At 38.7% G+C, this 22,777-nt stretch overlaps 1 protein-coding gene across 5 annotated transcripts in view; it reads right to left on the reverse strand.

Moving 5' to 3' along the window:
* Window positions 1–22,777, reverse strand: part of MYLK (myosin light chain kinase) — a 197,022-nt gene that overhangs the window by 65,084 nt on the left and 109,161 nt on the right. For all 5 annotated transcript variants that reach the window (XM_014265771.3, XM_014265772.3, XM_074548806.1 and 2 more), the window contains 5 exons: window positions 17,641–17,778; window positions 16,821–17,018; window positions 15,383–15,629; window positions 7,745–7,825; window positions 6,502–7,385 (listed from right to left, as the gene is read on the reverse strand). In XM_014265771.3, the coding sequence (XP_014121246.2) occupies window positions 6,502–7,385; window positions 7,745–7,825; window positions 15,383–15,629; window positions 16,821–17,018; window positions 17,641–17,778 (1,548 nt within the window). The remainder of the gene's footprint in view (window positions 1–6,501; window positions 7,386–7,744; window positions 7,826–15,382; window positions 15,630–16,820; window positions 17,019–17,640; window positions 17,779–22,777) is intronic.

Raw genomic sequence — 22,777 nt, forward strand, 5'->3', positions numbered from 1 at the left:
TGCATTCTTTCCATGAAACTCCTCAGAAAGTCAACCTCAGATATAAAAGAAATACACAAACCAACAAAAACCAGCTCCTTAGTCTCATTCCCTACATTGGCATCTAGCTGGCCAACCTCCTGATTCCTGCCCATGATGCAGACTCAAGTTTATGGCTTTCTCATTTGTATCCCATGGTACAAGAAAGTACTGTGGAGTATTTAGGCAATATTAATAAACACTGGTCTGTGAGAAATTGTGCCTAGGAGACATAATAATTTTTAAAGGAACTCATTGGCTTATAAAGCTAATTTTCTAATAAATCTTAAATTTTCTGGGCAAGTTGAAATGTTTGCTAGTGTCACAGTCATGTTTAAAAATGAGAAGTGGACTGACCAGGAAAATATTGACTACAGTTACAATGACAACAGAAAAAACACTGAAAAAACCCACATGAATTTCAGAGAAGAAAAAATGTCAAATGTAATTATTGATAATTGATAGAGTTTTAAGGAAAACAATGTAAGAAACCTACTTTCATGATTCACAACATTGGACATTTAACCAGCAAATATATCTGTGCAAAGGTAATTTCTTAACCCTTACTGAATATTTTGTCAAAAATCACATTATTCTTATTTTAGTTAATGCTATATAATTAATAATTAATTACTATATAAATGACATTGATTTAAGAGGAGTTAGAGCTGCCAAAATAAAGATCTCCTGAAGAAGCTGACAATAGGAAATCATCACTCAGTCTGTTTCTAGTGGATTTCCTCTGTGACCAGACTACGTCCCAAGTTATTAAATATTTTAGTCGATGACATGGAAGTACTCATAAATTAACTTTTATAAATTTACAGATGCTAGAAAGAATTTTGGAAAGGGAAAAGTTAGCAGAGCAGTCCTCCTAAACAATGTCATTAACTTGTTAAGCTGAGACCCATTCACTCAAAGAAAATGGAGCTTGAGATAGTGAAAAGAAAAGCTCTGATGGCAGCAAGGGATGCTGTATATGCAGGAGGTTTAAAGGCTTAATAGAGAAATGACAAACATGAGTTCCAAAGTTGTGAGGTAGAAGGAGGACCAATAACCTCTAGGAAGGGCAGCCACAGGAAGGTGATCTCCTTCTCACTGATGCTGATACCAACACATGATTCTGCTTCCTCTTTTCTAAATAGGATAATAAACTAACAGCAACCAGAGAGGAGGTATTGGAAAGATAACCAAACAAAACAACCCCAAGCTTCCAAGGGCTGGATGAAGTGCATTACGGAGAGGAAGTCAGTAAGAGCTTGACTTGTCAAGTTTCAAAAAAGAAGAAAGCTCTCTTGGTTACAGAGCTAAAGCTTTTCTGTCAATTAGAAATAAGGCATTGCTTTGGTTCTTGATTTAATAACAAAACTCTTACTGGAATAGCTAGACTTCGCAATAAATTGCCAGTGGTTATAGGAAATGTCTCTCTTTTTCTGTATTTAATACCACACTTCACACATTGTCTGGAAGAGAATAGATTCAGACATAAATGACAGTGCAGAGGGAAATGTGGCCTGTGCCAAACATGGTATTGTGTCAGAATTGATGCTCAGATGATCTCCCCAACCTTAACTTTGTGAAGAAGCTTTTGTAGAGTGCAAAATGCATCTGCTTTCAGCAGTGCACAGAGTTGTGTTATACAGCAAATTCTTGCTCAAATTTAATTAAAAAGAAAACAAAAAAGTCACGGCAGTTCCTAGCTGGACTGGCAGACGTAGACTTGCATGACTGGTAGGAAGATTTAGGAGTTAAGTCACAAGAAAGTTGTTAAGGCATTATTGCTAATAAGATTACCAAATCTCTACGCTGCCAAGAAACTTGGGAAGAAAAAAATGCTGGTTTAGACAAAGCAACACAAACTCAGGGCATTTTCTAAGCTACAGCATCACTGCTACCTGAGTCTATATTAGAAAGTTCCTCTTCCATCTATATAGTCACAGAGTACTAAATCTATCCAAACAAAGCAGAGCAAGCTGACTTTAAAAGTGGCAAATGTGTGAGTTTAGACTTGTATTCACTCACACATCTCAGCTGGCCAGTTTACTAAGGATGCTGTGCACAACCCTTTCACTGCCATCTTACAGAACAAGTTTTTGAGCCATGCAAGAACTTTCTCGGTGGATTTTCTGTCCAAGAGGACAGCAGGAGAGTAGCACAGGGCACTGCTGGGCCAGTGCTATACAAATGTAAAACAAAATGGGTCCTGCTCTAAAGGGTTCACTCTGTGAGGAAAATTGTTCTACTCTGTCCTTATATGTCTAACTTCACTGCAATGTCTGCTAGAGCCTTCTTAAAAACTTTTTTCCAAACAAAAAGCCCCCCATGACTTCGAGCAAAGAAGCCTCTTATTAAAGAGGCTCTTAACCATGCATCATCTACCCCATACTGCATGCATGTATAATGGTCCAATTTATGAGCACCCTCTTTTTATTGCTAGCAACCACTTATTTTGATCTTTAATGGGCAAAAAGCACATTAATATCTTTCTCAGGAATGTAGATAATTGCACTTTGACAGGTTAAAAAGAAGAAAAATATAAAATCAAACCATTAAAAAAATTGCTCCACATCAGAAAAATAGTGCAAGAGCTCACTTCATCATAAAAATGATACATTAAGCCAAAAATCCTGCCAATCAACCAACAGAGTACTATTTGGGGAAATGTAAAAAGGAATGGAAGAAAAATGTGTACTGATGTTCATGATTTCAAAGGGAAAATAGCTGAAATGTAAAATGGAGGGAACATGACATGCTATCAGCTATTGTTGGGATTGTGATATTCAGGATAATGCTGCCCAGATTCTGACTTCTAACTAAACTTAACCCTGGAATAATGGAATACACTACAAGCCCTAGATTACCAGAAATCACCCAATTGCTGCATAAATATGCCTAAGCACTTTTTGAGCAGGGTTTAGCTCTTCTTTTGGCAAAGGCCTTACCAGTCAGAGACTATTCTGATGCAGGTGTTTGTACCCAGGCTTCTCCAATGGCACAGAAGCAAGGATTGCTTCTCCCTTCTCCTGCACTCCAGTTGCTGAACTGCATTGTGTGGGCAATTTAGTGCCAGTCAGGCTCCGCAAGCACAGGGGAGACCTGTGAACAGCACTGCTTCTGACTGGTAAAGGGCCTCAGTATCAGCCAGGACAAATATGCCAAGGAAAGTTATTTTCAGTGAGTGACTACACATAGTTTTTACACAGTTTGCCTGTCCTGTGAACGTGTTACAAACAAGTATATTTCTCACTAAGTTTGACCTTCCTGGCCAAATATGCCACTGTTTAATCACATGTTCCTGAAACTGAATTTTATGTATTTATCTTCACAACATATTTAGCACCAGGACATGAGTAAACTTCTGTCCCTTTTTGCCTTTTTTTTCTCCTCTCTTCTGGGAATGACAGAGAGAAATATTTCAATTTCCAAAACACAATTACATAGCATTCAGGGGTTCATGCATTACTTACAGTGACCAGTTTGTGGGACAATATTCCGTACTAACATGGGCTAGTAATGTGGCTAAGAAGCAGATGGACATGCTTTACTCTAGATAAGGAATTTTGCAGTATCCAGCTCATTAAGAACATGTAAGTCATTGTGAAATACCTCTGGTGAATCTGGAAAAAACCCCCATGGTCATCACCAAACATGACAATACCACAAAGCAGTTGGTGAAAAGGCTAAGAACAGATCTAGACTATCCTCTTCCTCTATAGAGAATTTTGTTGCTGAACACAAGGAGGGGCAAGGTCATAGCAAAGAAATAAAAAAATGGCTTTGCAAGATGTAAATTGAGCTATGTCTCTTTGCTCTGAATTTCTCTAGTTCCCCACAGACTCAACCCTCTTCCAGGTGAGGATGACTCTGGGGCATTACCCCCAGGGCCCACTAAATGCTGCTCCAAGCTTTAACAGAGGCACTGCTGCTGAGGTACACCTGTGGGTGTGATGGTGTTGCATTTTCAGTGTGTGGGGCAAAGGATGGAAACTGGGACTTTGCCTGTGGCCTGCTGTGTGCTGCATCCAGTGTTCTTGCTGCTCTCTATGTTTAAAGCTGCTCCAAACACTATCTACGAGACTAATCCATACAGTTTCCCTATTGAACAGTATTTCCTGATGCTGACTGAATTTGCTATTCCTCAGTTCCAGTCTGTTATTCCAGTTATTCCTTCTCCTCTCTTGGTTCCCTCAAGTAAGTATGTGTTCCTAATTAAGGAAACAGAGAAAACTGAATCTCTATGAAATCTGGAACTTAAAGTATCATGCATACCTAGTTAATTACTTAACAGTTGGCATGAAAGAGTCTTACAATGAGAGAGCAGCAACACATTCTGCTCTAAGAGCCAAAGCTAGCAGGTACTGTCAGGAAAAAAACCAAAACTGACCATCATGCAATGCACCCAGTGTACCAGAGGGTATGTAATAAGGTTTAAAAAAAATAGTTCTAATCCTCATTCCTTGTCTTTCCATTAAAGGACAAAACTCAGAGCCCTGTGTAATATTTTTTTCCAAGAGCCTCTGCAAATATGTGCAGAAGAAAGTCTAACTTTGAGATACTGATAACACGGACTCCTAAGCATGGCTCAAGTGCAACAGTGCAGGTACAAGTGGAACACAAGGACAGTGTCTTCACCCCTGCAGGAAGCACTCCTGGAACAGTGAATTCCTTCTGCAGGGCTGAGCTTTGATCCTGACCTCAGTGGAAAGCACTGCTAAAGCCTGACACTATGGAGTGTTGTGACCAGGAGTGTCACCCAGCCCAGACAAGCTGGATGGGAGAAACCTCCTGCCCTGCTCTGACAGGTGACTGAGCATTTGTGGACATCAGCATCACTTCACTGCAAACAGCTACCCTCCATTTGCAGCTCCACAATACCATTTTATAAAGTGAATATGAGTTGGGGGATTATAACAGTCAATTACTCTGATAATTTCAGTGAAGCAAACAGCTTTCTGCAGCACTGTAAAGCTTTGGGACTTTAGGAGGCTCCACCATAGCTCAGAAGCTTTGGTACAGAGGTGCAGTCTATCTGATGTACTTTGACAGGAGCCATGGAACTTTGGGATATAATTTATTTTCCACTCTGAGCAACTCCAGGAAAAGCCTTGAAATCTTGCTTCCAGCATAAGGCTGGCTAAACTGACTGATTCTGTCAGTCCTTTTTGTAAGAATGGCATTTCCACCAGTCAATGTTTTCTCAGGTACATGATACTGATCCTTATTCTATGCAGTCACCTTAGCTGAAAACCAACACATACTCACAAAAAAAACCCCAAAAAACACATCATGCTACTTCAGAAACAGGCCAGACACAATGCACCTGCTACCATTTGCCTCACTCCATCTGCTTACTTTGATATCTCCTTAATGCTCTACTCAAGTACCCCAAGCCTCTCTGAAGACAATGCAATTTCTGACTGCACCCACGTCAGGAGAACACCTGTGTTACTCTGCTTGGAACACTGCCCAGGGATTCACTGGTTGTACTGAATTGTTCTGCATAATAATTTGGTTATCATTTGGTAACACTAAAAATAACCTGGATTATATGAAGGAAGATTGGAAAGTAAGAGTGCAGACCCCTGTTTCAAGCTATAATTCCCACTGTGAACACAAACTTTTTTGCTCCAATGTGCCAGAGGATATAATTCTCCAGATAATTTCCTCAGTGTTTTATGGAACACATATGAAGTAAAGAAGGGGTTTTTCTGTGCTTTTAATTGTCCTTGCTTCCTATTTTTGTCCCAAGAAAAATATATTTTATCTAGATACATTAATTTTCATGCAAAAAACAGTCTAGTGGGTTTGATAATCCAAAATGTGAAATATAAGGGAATCACTCAGTTTGAAAACAATAAGTATTCCCTCTAAGGATTTCTACCAAATTCTATACAGTTTTGAAGTCACCAAGCCAGTGTAGTTCAAATATTTCAGTGCTTGTAATGGCAACAGAAGCATATGTGGTGGGGCTTTAAATACACTGGAAATCTGTTCTCAACTCTGATCTTAACTTGTAGCTGTAGTAATTTCTTTCAATGACACAACCCCTCTTTGCTTCTGTGTTTCTTATTGCAATAAAAAGCATGAAATATTAAACATACAGAAGAATTCAATTAGAATTTGTAAACCAGCAATAATATTATTATGCTTTCAATGTTCTAAATCCTTAAAGCTTAGTTTAAATAAGCATCATGTACCAGCTCCTTAAACAGCGTTAGCAATGTAAACAGCATTTAAAAATGCAAGAAGTTCAACTTTATAAAATTTACATCTGCAGGCTGTTAAAGGGGAATCTGCAAGAAATGTCAAACAATACTGTTCCTTGTGTACTCCACTGAAATAACAAGAAAGCTGCATCTGGAAACAGTTACTGGCACAGGACTTAAATAAATATTGCATTACCTTTAATGAACTAAATATTATTAATCAAGAGCCAGATATAACAGTGTGCCATCCAGCTGGCTTGTAATGCAATTCATTTACCTTCTTGGGAGATGACAATAGTCTTGGATGATTTGATGGCTTTGCTGTCTAGAGTCCAGGTGACAGCTGCAGGGGGATCAGAGGAAATCCGACATTGTAAGACCAATTTTTCACCATCAGCTACTTGAGCATCCTGAAGCTTCTCTGTAAAGGAGGGTGCTGTTCCTTTGCTTGCTGGTGGTTTGCTTGCTGGTGCTTTGTTTTCAGCTTTTTTCCCAATTATTCCGCCATCCACCACTGCACAGTTTGGGGTTCTGTCATTCTTCTCCTCTTTCTTCACTGCTGGTTTGGCAACAGGGGCTTGAGAATTGGGGGTCGCATTCTGGGCTTCAGAGTTGGCACGAGTGTTCGGGGCAGGGGTGCCGGCACTGCCATTCTCCGCAGGTGGCTTCTTCTTGGAGCCCAGCACAGACCTGAAATCTGTAACTGCGGGTTTAGGAGGTGGTGCCTTCTCTGGCAATGGGGCTTTTGGGGTGCCCTTCTTGGCCAGCACAGAGCGGAAGTCCACCTGCTGGGGAGCATGGACTTTCCTCTCCTCCTCTGACAAGGTCTTGGGCTTGACCTGCCGCTGCAGGTTTGCTCGGAAGTCCATTTGCTCGGCTGGGATTTCTTTCAGTTCCTCCTCAGAAAAACTTTTGGTGCTGACTTTCTTGCCTAAAATATCACGGAAATCGAGTTGTTCAGCTTCCTGCTGCCTCAGGCTCTCCTCCGTGTGCTCCCGAGTTTCCACTCGCCTCTTCAGCACGCCTCGGACGTCCTCCTGCTCTTCCTCAGCTACTCTGGTTACGCTGCTGTTCTTTTTGAAGCCACTTGTTCTACCAAATGTTAGTTTACCATGATCTCCACCATCTCTTTGCTCTCCAGAGCTGGCTGATTCCCTCCCACTATGATCCGAAAAAGAAAAGAAAGAGAGAGCCAGGAAAGGGGCTGGTTTAAAAATGTCAGGGAACAATCTCAGAGCAGGAACAAAATGTGTTTATAGAAGGGGAGGTTGATTAGAGGAGCATACTCCATTAGTTTATTGCATCAATGATGACTTCAGGAGCCATATAAGGGCACAAACAAAAAAGATCTTCTCTACTCTGGCTTGGTACAATGTGCTTAGCTTGTATGATGAAAACAATTTGTTAGGTCACATTTGGGGATTAGGTTGAACAGCAGCCAGCCTGGGTCTGTAAGGGCAGGGAATTAACGGAGCAAAAAATAGAACCCACCCATGCAAGTCCCTGGGAAAAATACTCACTCTCTGAGCATTTCTGCTGTGGAAGCTGAACTCTCCCGCAGCATCAGAGACACCTGGCAGCTGCATTCTCCAACTTGGTTCCTGAAATATTTAAGTGAAATCAGAAAAGCAGGGGTTTCTTCCTCTGTAACTTGCCTGAGCTAAGTGATTGTGTGTTGCACTAAAGCAGCTCAAACCCAGTGTGGCATTCCCCTTTTCTATGCCCAGAACTGTGGGGATTGACTGAGTGAATTTGGTCCCCTTACATTTGGAGCCAAGCTATCTGAAATAGCTTTTACTGATCTGTTGCTATCTGCACTGGGAACAACATACTCCCTGAACAAAAATCAAAGCAATTTACAGAATGAAGCAGCTGCAAACAAACAAGCTAAAGGAAAACAAATACAAAAGCTGGAAAATCAAGACAGAGGAAAGGGCTATTTTACAAAGCTGAAAATCTTTCCAACTCTGCCTACTGTTTATTTATTCAAACCCAAGCTCTTAAGTTTTCTAATGTTAAGATATTAAAAACAGGGTCTCATTTCCTTCCCTCCCCTCTGGCCCAACCAATCAGCAAAACCCATCCACACGGATTGCTCCAGCCTGTACATGTTTATATTAAAAAACATAAAAGTGTCACCATATATGGTGCTGAGTACTTATTCTTCCTTTTGCAGAGGAATACCACGGATGCCTTCTGGAAAGGGCTCCCATTAAAGAATTCATTTAAAGTGCTCCCCGCTCCCCTGCAGCTCCCTCCCTCCCGCAGATATATATCATTCTTCCAGCCCCAAACAGCTCTTCTCTGCTTAACACAGGAGATGCCAAAAGCAAAATTTAACTCCCCCAGGCCAGCAGTTGTGTAACTATTGCCACCACTCCCCTGACTGCTATTAAAAAAACAGACTTGAACTGATTAAGGACTAGAAATACCTTTTATTAGTGAAAACACTCCCATCCTTCCCAGTTTAGGTATAAGCTTGTAAATGGACTAGAAAGTCCTGGATTATTTATCTTTTTTGAGCAAAACCAATTTTTGCTACTGAAAACATTTCCTGGACATGAGCAAAACACATGTGTTGGAGGGGAGGAGGGCAAGAGAGGCAGGTTTTCCCAGCTGTGTTCTGCTTTGAACTTGCTAGATAAGAGCACCTTCAAGTCCACTTAGCCCTGACGTTTAAAACATGGACTCTGGACTGCTGGCTTGCCATAAATATATTGTCTGGCCTGGTTTTTAAATAGAGCATGGAAATACTTTCCTAGATATGGTACTGCTTGTGTGAAAAACTCCCTATAATTTCACCCATTTTTAACTTGCAGTGAAGGCAAGATAACACAGGTAACAGAATCACATATTCAGCACAAAACTTTGTCTTTATAAGAGCAGTTAGTGCCATCACCTTCTCAGATATATTTCCCTTGATTTCTATTGCTTTAGAAAAAGAAACAGTGGATCAGCCTAACATGAAAACTACAAAGAAATTGGTAGGTTTGATCAAAGTATCTTGATTGTAAAGTAAAGGCCCTGCTGATAGAAACATATCTTAAGACCACTAACAACAAGAAACCAGAGGAATGTCTTAACACTTTGACATCCATTAAGCCAGAATATGTACACTACAAACTGCTATTGAAAGCAATCCATGAGGACAGCACTGAAAGCAACAATCCTCATTTCCTTCAATACAAAAAACTAGATAATATCTGAGTACCAAACAGAAACTGTCCAAAGGGCAGGAGAGGATCCAAGTCAAGGCACAGAGTGTTGAACTCAGCCCTGCACTGGAGATCTGCCATTCTTACTCACTCGTATGTGTGGCCTCCATTTGGAAGCAAGAGAAATAGAAAGAAGCTAAGACAAATGGAAAGATAAATAATAAGAATAGCAAATCACTTCCTCCCAACATACTGATTGGCATAAAATTATGGCAGGGTAGCAACATTGCTGAAAACCTCTTGTTTTCATACAATGCATTTCAAACCGGCCCCTTTTGCTGCTATTGGAACTCCTGAGGTTTTTTTCTCTGCTTCTCCAAAGTTTTTAAGCTCTGGAGCTGCTCATTCACCAGTTCTGCAGGGCTTTAACAGGCTGTTGGTTTACCTGAAGATCCCTCCTGTTCAGGACTTAAAACCAATCCAGAGCTGACAAAGGACAAGCCATGCATGCTGAAGTATAGACAATTTGCAGAGTACATTAAATGTTGAGGCAGCCCTGCTCAGCTTCTGCCATGACTCTTTGGTAAAAATATTTGTCCACAAGAATTGTGTCACCAGTGGGAGAGGCTGAAGTAACAGAGACAGCAGTGTCCCAGGAGAGGAATTCAGGGTTACTGCATGTGGTCCTGACCACTGTGAAGAATGGCAGCATTTCTGCAGGACCCATTTCTGCAAGGCATCTTTCCCTCTGCAAATTCTTTGCATATGCGAAGAAGCAAATAAGGCAGGCAAAGTAAATCCTTCTAAAGTAAGCTATTTTTCACAGGGTTTGGAAAATAAAAGAGGGGGTAAGAAAGTAGGAGAGCATTTTGTTCTTTCTATTTTTAAAACCTTGGGAAGCACTTAGAAATTATGGCAACTGTGGGACATACAAGTACCTAGATGGAAAAATTATTCACAAGGTAGTTTTTTTATCTCAATTATGATTTCTGATTCAAGTGAATGGCTGAGAAGCAGACTACTGGATACAAACCTTGAGTCTGTGTCTGTTAAAAAGTGAAGCTTTCCTAGGGTAAGGTCTGCTCCCAGTGAAATCAAACTGATGATTTTAGGAGCAGGGAGAACAAATTCTTGTCTTCTGAATTCAGTGACAGAGTCTAAAAAGGTGAAATTAAAAACACCGACCCAGCTTGGAGATCACAGGATGGAAAAAAGAGAAACGAGCCAAGAAAAATGAAGAAGGATTGGGTGATTTAGATACCGATTTCAATCAAGAATAATCCCAGAACCTTAGTAAATGTTTTTTACATTTATACAATTTCAGAATCCAGGCAAGGCAAAGATGCATAGGGGCAGTTAGAAAAAAGAGAGCCTCGCAGTACATGGGCACACCTTCAAGTCTTTCACATCTCTCCTGTTTTGAATCTTGGTAATAAAAACATTACTTGTGCAGCTTGAGGTTCTCTGTGTTGGCATTTTGTCAACAAAACCCAGACAGATCTTAGTGGCTCTGTTATTGTGGAATAATGATAGACATGGATAAAACCTGTGCTTAGTAGCTTTGCTGTGAAGAAGTGCCTGGAAGTGTTGACTTTTGCAGGACTATTCTGTAGAATGCTCATGCACAGGTCTTATCTTTAAAATGTCAAGGAATATTAATAAAAAAGCCCACCAAAAACAAATAAAACCCCAGCTGCAAAGCCTGAGGCAATTTTAAAAATAGCTCTGTGTCCTATTGTGGGATCAGTTTTCTCTGGAATGGCTTTTATGTTCAAAATATCTTGAAATACTAGTTTCTTGGCAGAACCTACTCAAATATTTTCACTGAACCTTAGATGAGACTTATTGTCTGCATGTCCCTAGGAAGCACTCCCTGGAGGAACAGGAAAAAAAGCAGTTGTAATTATACTGAGGGGACATACTGAAATTTCCTACCAGCCTACCAAGTGTGAAATAAATACTGCAGAGTAAATGACATTTTTTCAAGAATGAACTGAAAGGGGTGAAGAAGTTGATCCCTTCTTATAGCTGGTGCTTCAGTTCAGGTAACTAAAAATCCTCAGAAAGAGGTTTTGAAGCTTCTCTGTGAGTAAAATGGAGAGACAGCCCAGACTCCATGAAGCTTTAGCCCCAAAGAAAGAAGATGATCTACTGGATCACAACTCTAGCTGGTATAAAGCAGAACAGCTCTACTGGCTTCAAAGAGGACGCACTCATTTACCTCACTTGAATGTTTTGCCAAAAGCTTTTTGTACCTGAAAGAACAATATTTTAATTTGCATTTTACAGCACTAAGTGGGAGGATGGAACAAGAAAGAGTAATGGCTTTCTTCTCTAAAAATAGACAATGTATTAACAAGAGAAAACAAGGTTTGCAAACTGAATTTTACAGAAAGACAGAGCTATATTTACTGTTTAGCTTAATGACATGTAATCTTAGGAGTGCTTTTACATTATTTATCAAAATATCTAAATCAATACTAATCAACACTAACCAAACTTGTATGGAAGATGGAGTGTGGGAGAAGAAAACAACAATGTCTGAGAAGACAAAGGATAAAAAAGCAGATGATTTGTTTAAGGAACTGCAGCATGATTTCTGAGGTGTCTCATATTGATTGTGTTGCTATAAAGATAAATGTTTTCTCAAAAATCAGTCTCTGTCCAGTTCTCACATTTATAATGTACGCACTGAAAGAATATGGAAAAGTCATATTGGGATAACAGGATACCAGTGCCTGCATCACTGGAAGGATGCAAAAGATAGGAGGGGAAATAGGTATCTTTGTTTTTATGAGTAGGGAAAAGGATTTTTATTTTCCATTTTAAGCTTTTTGAAGGCTGTAAAATGTTCAAATTTCAATGGATGAACTGCAGAAGTGGATGAATCTGTTCTTTTAATATTTATGCAGCACTATTCCTCAGAGCCTGAGACATAACAGGCTTAATGGAACATTATTAAGACAATTAAAATAAAAAAAAAAATACAAAAATAGAGGAATCAGGCCTGTGTAGGTTTAAATAAAGGACCAGGAGGGGCTACATTGATTACTCTTCTAAAAATTCAGACTTAGCAGTCTGCTAAATAGTAAAAGGCAAAGCAAAGATGTTTTCTAAATAATGCTGAGGGATGATAAGACAGAAAGCCAATGAGCAATCATGGATGGATCACACCAGGATCACACTGGGCTCCACATCCTTATCAGCTCACTCTAACTAAAGGAGAAAGAACCAGCAAGAGTCAAACAGATCTTAATCAAACAGATTAAGACCAAAGTTTTAATTTGTGAGCAGCCAACACAACAGAAGAATTGTGGAGGTATCAGGACAGAATTTAGAGTTTAAGAATAATGGAGAACAAAATGGTAAAATAATTAACACTAATAGGAAACTGTGCCTGGACTAAATTAAGAGAGTTGGAGAAGGAGTGACTCCCTAAGAGCAGCTATGCAACCTGCTTCTAAAATTAATATGTGAAAAGAAGCTGCACATTTTCTTTGAAAATGATTATGTTTAAAAATAGCCTACTGTCAACTCAGTAAACTCTTTAGTGAATTGATTTATGTTTTCTCAGTTATTCCATATTTGTTAATGGACTTTGTAGGAGTTTTTGAGAGAAAGACACAAAACACAACTCTCTTCCTCTCAGGTACTGTTAAAACAGTTTCTGAATATATAAACACTTCTTAATCAAGTATTCAAGACAAATGCAGCCAGTTCAACAGCTATTTAGTCAAGAAAATTTAGTGCTGAAGATTATTGCAACTCTATTGCAAACTCAAAGTTACACAGCTGATTTTTGGCTCCTTGGATATGCCTGAGGCTGTTACCTGTCTGTTACTCATAGTACACATCCAGTGCCTAAAAACATATGCCTTTCTGTTCTCTGAACATTCACTGGAATTTCACAAGTGACAGCAGGGTAGAATGAGATATGAGCATTCCCTTTGCTCTAATTGCAGCACAGCATTACTCATTATGGATTAGAAAAAGCCAGAATGTATGCACTGATCTTTGTGGGGTCCCCAGCTATTTCTGTAGTGAAAGGAATAGGGAATAGCTACAACTAGCATGTAATCTGCATTCTTGTTTTAGGGCTACAACTTTACTTTTTCTCCTTCCCCCCAAAAACTCCTCTCATCTACTCATTGCCTGGAATAGTTTCCTTTCTAAGTGTACATTCCAGAGTTATGATAATATGAGACTTCTACTTTGAAAAAAGAGCTCCAGTGATGAATTTGATCTGAGTGATCACCAACCACACCTGATCAAGACAGTCCTACATCAGTCCCAACAAAACTCTCTTGGCTCTCCTTTGTCCTCTTTCATTGTTCCACCCCTGAAGTTTTGCTGAAATATCTCATTGTCTTTTCATTCCAAGTGAAACCAGCATATCATAAGAGGAGATGCCCAGGGCAAACACAGTGAGGTGTGGAAATGTACCAGCAGCAAGGAGCAATTCTCAGAGTTTCTGCTCCCTCCTGTTGAGGTTGGTGACCTGAATGAAATTGAACTGGCATTTCTAATCCTGCCAGAGATACTGAGTGGTAGAAACACCCCTGATCCCCAAAGGACAATAAATACAAGGATTTCTGTAGACATGAGCTGCTCAAATGAGCATTATGAATGTCCCAGATGACCTGGGTAAATTGCAAAAAAGCCAGCTCTGAAATGAGCCAGTTCACAGCTTACTGCCGACTACAAAGGGCCTAAATCTACTGAAGAGCTGATTTGCAAGAAGGTCATAGCACATGTGGCTCCACCTACATAAATGTTATCAATAAGACTTGAAATTAAGTACAGAAAAACATTATAGGAAATCTTGATATTCAACATCTGTAATTTTCTAAACCACTCTTTTCTGATGAAAAATAAGTGCCTCATTTGACTTTAAATACTAAAATATACTGAAGCTAGTTTGTGTCTGCCTGTCATAGTCCATGAAATCATACCTTCGAGCTAGGAGACATCTACATAGAGACATATCCATCATCATTTAGGGCACATTGGTTGGGGAAAAAAACTGTATCTATAAAAAATTAAACTCATTATTTACAAGCTAAATAGGTTGAATTTATTAAGAAATCCCCTCCTTTCTTGCATTAAGAAGATATGGATAATTTATTTCCAAGTAGCAAAGGACAATTCAGACTTGTACACCTGGCCTAAAAAGTGAGTGTGTGGAGAAAACCAAATAATTTTCTTCCAGTGTAATGGACTCAAATGCCCATGATGATGAAGTAATTTTAATAAAGAAAGGCCCAAACACTAGGCAAGTAAAGCAACTACATCTATGCACAGTAAATACCACAGAATGATTTCCATTGCAGATGGTAAGTGCTGTGGCACTTTTTACAAGGTAAGGACCTAGCAAATCTAACTCTTCATTTAAAGTCCAATTATTCTACCAGAATAAAATACAATTAAATTCAAAACAACTCTTCCAGATATTGTAGGAATGACAAGATGTTCAAAACATCAAGGTGCCTTATTTCAAAAGTATGTCAGCAAAAGGAGACAACTTGCTTACAAGATTCAGACATTTCAAACATGGCCAGGAAACACTTTTTCCCCTTAAAGGTATGATCTTGTGTAACTGCCCTCTCTAGACAGCTTGTTCCCATGGAAAGAGGCATCCTTACAAATACCTAGAGAGATGCCAAACATGATAAACAATAGATCCAAAACTCAGGACATTGATTGTGGTTTTCCTTGCTAGAAAATGCTTCCCACACTGCTGCCACAAAGCTTTGTTTTATAGGATCACAAAAATAAGCCATACTACTTTGTCCTTTTTTTTTTTTGACTCTTCTTGTGTTTCCTCTCTTCTCTTGGAGTTTTATTAGTTCTTTTTTATCCCTCAGAAATATTCTGTCCTTTAGTGCCCTAATGTTCCACTTGAATAGGATGGGACTCCTACTTCTTTGAGTGAGAATTTTAACTTGAGGGTAAATATAACTAATTGGTCAAAGGGAACAACCTTTTTTTTCACAGCCAACGTACCTGAGCTGAATTTCATATTGCCCTGCATGACGAGACTGCACATTCCTCAAGACCAGTGTGAAGATATCTTCATTTTGCAGGATTTCACACGCTGTCCCCGGCATTATTTCCTTCCCATCTTTAAACCAGTGAACGGTGGGGAAAGGATCTCCAGCAATGGCACAGGATATCAGGACATTTTGCCCAGGAGCTGCTGTCACTGATCTTGGTTTGCTAATGAACCAGGGCTGAATACCATCCTGAGGTTCTGCAGTTTACAAACACAGTTTACAAGTCAGAAGAAAATGCCAAACTTGAATGTCACCACTAAGCTAACTAATTTCAGGGAAGGCAATCACAGGCAAGGAAAGTTATTTTGAACATGCATGGTATAAGTTTTTAATCTGAAAATAAGTCAGACTTTAATTTTGGAAGTAACTTGTGTTCGTACTAAAATTAATCATTTACTTGGCACTTTACTGGCTTGATCCAAGCTTATATTAAGAGCAAAACAAAGGGACTTTAAAGCTGCCCTAAAAGGAATCTTGGAGATTTGTCCTTAGAGAACAGGGGTAGGAATAACTTTAACGCCAAGTAACAGTACTATGACTGCTGTGCAGTTGAGAGCTCATGCAATAAATCATCATTAACAATTGCATAAAATTGCATTTAATATAGAAGACTGACCCCAAGGCCAGATCTCAGGGGGGCTGGGGGAGAGAGGAAGGTCTGAATTCAGAGCAGACAGTGACAATAGACTAAACAGCTCTCTCAAACACTGCAGATAAGATATTCTATATTAAAATAATAAAAGTCTCACAGTGATTTCCACTAATTCTCAGTAGTGGCTATGAGGAAATGTCAATATTCATTATGTCAATACTAGAAGAAGTCCCTGTCACAAAGGCAGTGTGTGCCCAGGCACAGGAAGTTGGTAGGTACTTGAGTGTTTGCTGAGGGGTTAACATCATGTGAGGAGATTTAAAGCCAAATTTTTTGCAGCTACTTCTCAGACTGCAGAAATCATGTCTTCCTCACCTGCTACTACTACAATGCTAACAATAAAGCCAGGATACCTAGCTCCTAAAAAGCTTTTTCAAAGACTAAGGACTTCAATTAGAAACAAAAACATATTAAAAGGTTCACTTTAATCCATAGTTAAGTAAGCCTGATAGTTGTAATCTAAAGCTGCATTTAGCAGAAGTTTTGCACTGTCCCTAGAAATAGGACTCAGGAATGCATTTTTGAAATAGTAACATAATGTTCCAGAGTGAAAAGATTTTTTTTCCAAGCTGCTTCTGCTCAAAATCCTTTTTAATTCAGATGCAGAGACTGAGAACTTGAGCGTCCTTCACAACAAACCTTATAAACACTCATGTATTTTAAACAGACATTCCTCCAGCACAATAGAATAATAATTTTCTTTCACCATTTTATAAAGTGAAGAGGAATTTTCTACCTTGAACTGTCAATGTAGCTTGTGTTTGACTTTCTCCTACTTCATTCCAGGCTTCACAGGTGTATTTGCCTGTGTCTTCAGGAAACACCTCCTGGATGTACAGACTGTACTCATTGCCCTTCTTCTCAAAGTGGAAATCTTCTGTCTCCTGGATTTCTTTCCCATTATGCAGCCAGATAATTTCAGGAGATGGGTTAGCTAAAAATAAGAAAGCAACAAAAATCTGAGACACACAAAAAACCCCACCATATATCAATTAATAAAAGGAAAAAGTTTGGGGTTTTTTGCCACCTGATTCTGCAATTTCATCTTCAAAACATTCAGGAATTTCTATAATTAACTCTGTCAATGCTGTGAAATGGTCTGCATTATTATGATTAAAATACAAATGAATTAGGGAAGCATGCATACAACATGAGAGGGAGAATGAGTTCTAGACACCACAAAGATGGTTATTAAGAGCTTCAGATACCAAAGTTCATACCAGGACTGCTCTTTCTGTTGCCCTAATCTTACCCCAGCTGACAGGAACTCAATCTTTTTTGGTTCACAACAAAAGCTATTACAAGTCCACTTACAACAGGAGGACCCACATTAAACTTATATCATTATATCATTCCAGTCAAGAAACTCTTCTACAGGTCTGATGTTAAAAATGGACAATGTTAAGCCACACTGAAGATCACATTAGACCTAGCTTTTAAATCTGGTTCCTAGAAATATTTCCAAATGTAAAGATACTGGCTAAAAATATGGAAAAAACTACACACTTTGCAGCAGGATTTAATTTTTTATGTAATACTGTTCTATAGCTACACACCTGATACCTCCACAGTCATTATCACTTGACTTCCATCCATTACTTTGAGGTCAGTCAGGCCCTGGAGGAAGATGGGTGCAAAAGTCTTGTTTAACTTTGTAGCCTGTGCATTCTCTGCCTTCTTGCTGCTCTTCTTTTCTGTGAAGTCAGGAAAAAAACAAAAGGGGTCTCTTACTGGAATTTTCATGACAAACTTTAACTGACCTTAGGCTCAACATGATTTCAAGACAGTGGTTTTGCTTCAGCTCTCAGAAGGCAAAAAATAACTGAAACCACCTAATATAGCTGTTTTGCCTTGCCAGTATTCAAAGTAGAAAGACAAGAAATAGGAATGGAACTGTCTTTCTTCCGAGAATCATCTTAAATCATTGTTAACAGATGTCATAGAATATCGCTGAGAAATTACAGTCATTTTTCCCCAAGCACATATTCTCAGGTTAAAAAAAAAAAAAAAAAAAAATCAAAGCAACCCAAAAACTTGTAACCAAAAATTCAGTGCCTGTAATCACTGCTAAATTAATCTGAAAACTCTAGAGGATGTTACAAGTTGCCATTGCTGTGATTGATGAGTTAGAAATGTGAACTCATTGCAGCACAGGATTTGTAACTCCGTAAGTAATTACAAACCATTTAGATTGTTAGATGGTCAATATCCAGTAGGTTTGAGGTCACCACACTCTTCTCCTGTACTTCAGTTCAACAATTGATTGATGATGGGAAAAACTGAAACCTGAGGTTATTAATATATATCAGAAAACTGTTGGATTAGGGCTTTTAGTTTTTTCTTTTGAGGCTGCACAATCAAGTACTGAGGGAATTTAGAATTAAATAATTGACTTTAAAGTCTATCTGTGATATGCTGTTTCCACTAGCCCCAGCCATTCAGAGGCTATGAGACAAGACCATTTAGCTATCTATATGTTACAGTAGACCAGGAAGTCTGCTCCTGCTCTAAAAACCTGAGCAATGACACTTCTGAAGCCCAAACAGTGATCATGACCAAATATAAAAGTCATAAATATTTATCAGTCCCTTGGATACACTTTTTGTTTGGTTTAGCTTGTTTTCAGATCTCTTACGCCTTGCCTTTAAAATTCCAGCCCTACGTTCTATCCACAAATGAAAACATTTTTATTTTGCTTATCCCTACCTTCAAAATTTACAAAGGAATATCAATCACATCCAAAATAGTATTACAGAAAGTGATAGGCTGGAGGAAAACCACAATTCATAAAATTAGTGATCAGAAAACAAAGACAGCAACTCACTGAGAAAGCCAACTGAACCTCCTGGAAGTAAAAAGTCAAGTTTGTACTGGGGTAATTTGAGCTCAGCATAAATTTGGAAGCAGCCTGGAGGGGAAGTTTTTCCTCTTCTCTAGCAAAGCTTTTTCTAGCCAAAATCTTGTCTCACTGGCTCATGCTGCAGGTCTTTTCTTGGCACTGAGCAGGGAGACATTGATGCATGTGAGAATGGAAATATGGGACCTGAGTGAGACCCATTTGGATTGGTGCTATGGAAGCACAACTCTGCAGTGCCTGATTCACCATCAGACCACACTGATCAGCCTTAGGGCTTCCCACAGCACCTGCTTGGAAGTGACTAATGCTGCACAGAAAACAGGCAAGAAGCTGGGGGAAACTCATCCAGAGAAATAAACTTCTGTGGTTCACCATAGCCCTCTGTTGTGTAATGGTTACTCAGAGAAACTGCTGTACTAAGCAATATCAGCACACGCACCTTCCCTGCTCTAATGCCCTGCAGGAAATCCCTTTGTCCCTCAAAGGGAAACTGTCACAAAATGTGGGGGAAAGAAGAAATCCACATAATGAAAAAAGGGGAAAAGAAAGGGAAAAAAAAGGAAAAAAAATCCCAATAAAATAGTAAGACAGGAAAAAGGCATAGGGAAAAAAAAAGAATGAAAAGTATAGTTAAATAAAAGTTCTTGTTATGCTTTTCACTGAAATAACTGATAACACTGCAAATCTAGAAGGCAGATATACAAGAAGAGGAAAGCAGGGAAAGAAAATCAAAAGCAGAGGTGTGGCTCTAGACAAACAAAGGAATCATGGCTAAAACAATCAGAATTCTTACCCAAACATGTGTCATCAAGGACACAGCAAATATATAGCTAATAAGTCTGATTTCATGGCAACTTGAACAGGGTTTCTTCAAAACACAAGCTTTCCCCCCTACTCTAAAAATATACAGTTTTAAAGGAGATCTTTAATCTTAGGCTGCTGTTTAGAAGTGTATGTTAATCACAGCATTTTATACCAACAATTTAATCAGAATACCACAAAAATAATCAAATATTTATTGATGTAGCAGCAACAATTAAAAAGACTTTAGTTCTAACACAAAAATGCTATTTCATTAAGAAAGCATGAGGGCTGATTTAATGTAAATTTTTTTTTTCCTTTACTTAAAATTTGATGTTGTGGACTTCTAGACTTAGAAAAAATTAAAGTTACCTACTGACAACTTTAGTTTCTCACAGATGTTTTACACAAGAAAATGCAGTCCATTTAAATTCTGTTATTTAGTCTAAAATCATTGCATTTTTTCAGAAGGGACTGGTACAATCTTGCAGAGGCCAAATTACAAAGCCTGAATGTTAACTATTTTCACATTCTTCCAAAGCTTGTAAATGCTTTTAGTTGTTTATTTATGATAGCACTATGCAGTGACTCAATGTTTGATGAATGCTTTAACATTTTACAGTTTTACAAAGTAATAGCAGTACTCTACATATAATATACCTAAGGGCTCCTTCAATTTTAGCCTTACAGGTCTTCTTTGGAAAAACAACAATAAAATTGATTTTGGAGTGAAAAGATGAGATGCTGATCATTTGAGATTAAGCAAATAACTCTTATTTCTATTTATGTTGAAAAGATACTGTGTGATTTTACTTCCTTTTGAAAACACCTGGCCTTATTTTGACACTAAAATATTGAAAGGAAAACCATACACAAAAAGCTGTTTGCAAAAGGGTGGCTTCAAGTGCAACAACCACAGAAGTTCACATTCCCTGGTCACTGCTAGGTGCTTGCTAGTTTCATCCATCAGGAACAAAATCCATGACCTGTACCAGGAAAATAGTAGGGAAGCAGAAATGAAAACAGGACACAAATAACAAACTGCACAGAAAGTCCTGGCCAGGATTAGTGCTTGCTTTCCCTCATTCCTCCAAAGTCCCTTTGACCACATAAACTCTGCTGGGGTTCAAAATCCATAGCTCTCAGGGAGGACAGGAGGAAAAGAAGAAGGCAGAGGTGAAGTTCCCAGCTGAGGTACTGCCAGTCACTGTGCTCCTGGCTGCAACATCCTCTTTCATAACACTGCAGGGTATTTCTGCTGCCAAAACTACGGACAATAAGAATACGGCACATCTGGCACCAGAAAGGAAATCTGGAACCCAAGGAAAATTTTGTTTGACATTAGCATAAAGGCATGACTTCATTATGTATCTATGCATCCTCAAGCTTATTCAGCTGGATGTGAAAAAAGAGGAGATCTGATCTCTGTCTATTATGTTAATGCTCTCTAATCACCTACAGCCATTTAATAGCTCCCTCATCACTCTTAATACTTTTTGCTCTCACATAGGAGTAGGCTCATCTCTAAGAATGAAAAATAAGAATACAAGAGTCAACACACAGTTACGAAAAATTCCTCTGTCAGTTAATTTTCTCTGTCCCTTTCACCTCCTCAATCAGCTTCTGCTGGTACACTCAATTTCCTCAGTTCATGGGGGACATTAGAGAGCCCTACCTTCTGCTCCTACAGACGGGCTTGATAAAACACAGGTACATTTCAATGACTTCTTTTCAGACCTTGTGTCTAATGTACTTTATTGTAGCTTACAAAAGCTGCCACCATTTTATAGCCACAGCTGTTGGTTTTACACAGGTTAAATACAGTAAGATAATACAGAAGAGAGCTATGATTTTCTGAGAGGCATCTCACAGAGAACAATTTTTGCACAGAGCCTGGCATAATGTGTTAGCCCTTTTGGAACCTTTCTAATGGACAGTGATCCCTCTGTCATTTCAACAGGTTTTTGATAAGGTGTTACAAAGATAGATTCAAAAGTCCATCACAATGATCCCACTTAAAAGTTTCCTGTTCTTTGCCTTTCCTTAGGCTTTAATATGCATGAATGTTGGGAAACAGCAAGTAATAAGATGCACAACTCAGTGGGAAACACAGCCTGGGAGACCAGAAATAGTAAGCAAAGCATGTAAATGGTGCTTTTTATACCCACATATATTTTCAACAAAGCAAAAGGAATATAGGCTCTTCCCACCACATTCCCTTACCCCTGAGGGTTCATTTTTTATTAGAAAGGCACTCTAATAAGCACTCAAATCTATGTTGAAAAAAGCCACTTACTGCATTAAATCCATAGAGATTAAGGAGAATTTAAATTCTTTCAATTTCTTAGGAAAAATACAAATTCTTGGTATATTCAGATGGCAATGCGAAAAGATATATTATCTTTGATGTAAAATTATTTCTACTAATCTCTTATTCTGTGCTCCATGAATTGTGTAATCAATAGTAAGATAATCAATCTACACTGACTATATACAAATATGGATTATTTATTAACCTGTATTATTAGAAATTTAGAGTGATAAAAAATGCTCTCCTTTTATTTGAATTTTCTCAATCCAGGTTTTAAAGAGTCCTTACATAAATTTAACCTCTGCATATCTGCAGACTGGAAGTTATTGCAAGAAGAATCTTAATGTTAGATGTGGGTCTAAACTGAAATAAATTTGAATTCTGTTAAGCCTTGACCTGGATCAGGACTTAGGACTTCAGCATATTTGTAAACATACTTATATTGATAAGCAATGGTGAATTATTGACCTGAATGTGCATATCTAATAGAAAAGGGGAAAATTCATGCCGCACTGAACAGCTAACCTAGTACAAGTCAATTGTACAATACACCTGTACCGGTTTAATGGCAATTATGCAACCAACTATTTATATTCTAAGGTAAAAGACACAGATAAATCTATATCCTTGAGAGAAGGAAAAAAAGAATCAATAATTGCACAGTGCCATTCCTATTCCCAGCTTTGCTGCTGAAACTGAAGAAGAATATCCATATGAGGATGCA

Source organism: Zonotrichia albicollis, chromosome 10 (assembly GCF_047830755.1).
Source record: "Zonotrichia albicollis isolate bZonAlb1 chromosome 10, bZonAlb1.hap1, whole genome shotgun sequence".
Taxonomy (NCBI): Eukaryota; Metazoa; Chordata; class Aves; order Passeriformes; family Passerellidae; genus Zonotrichia; species Zonotrichia albicollis.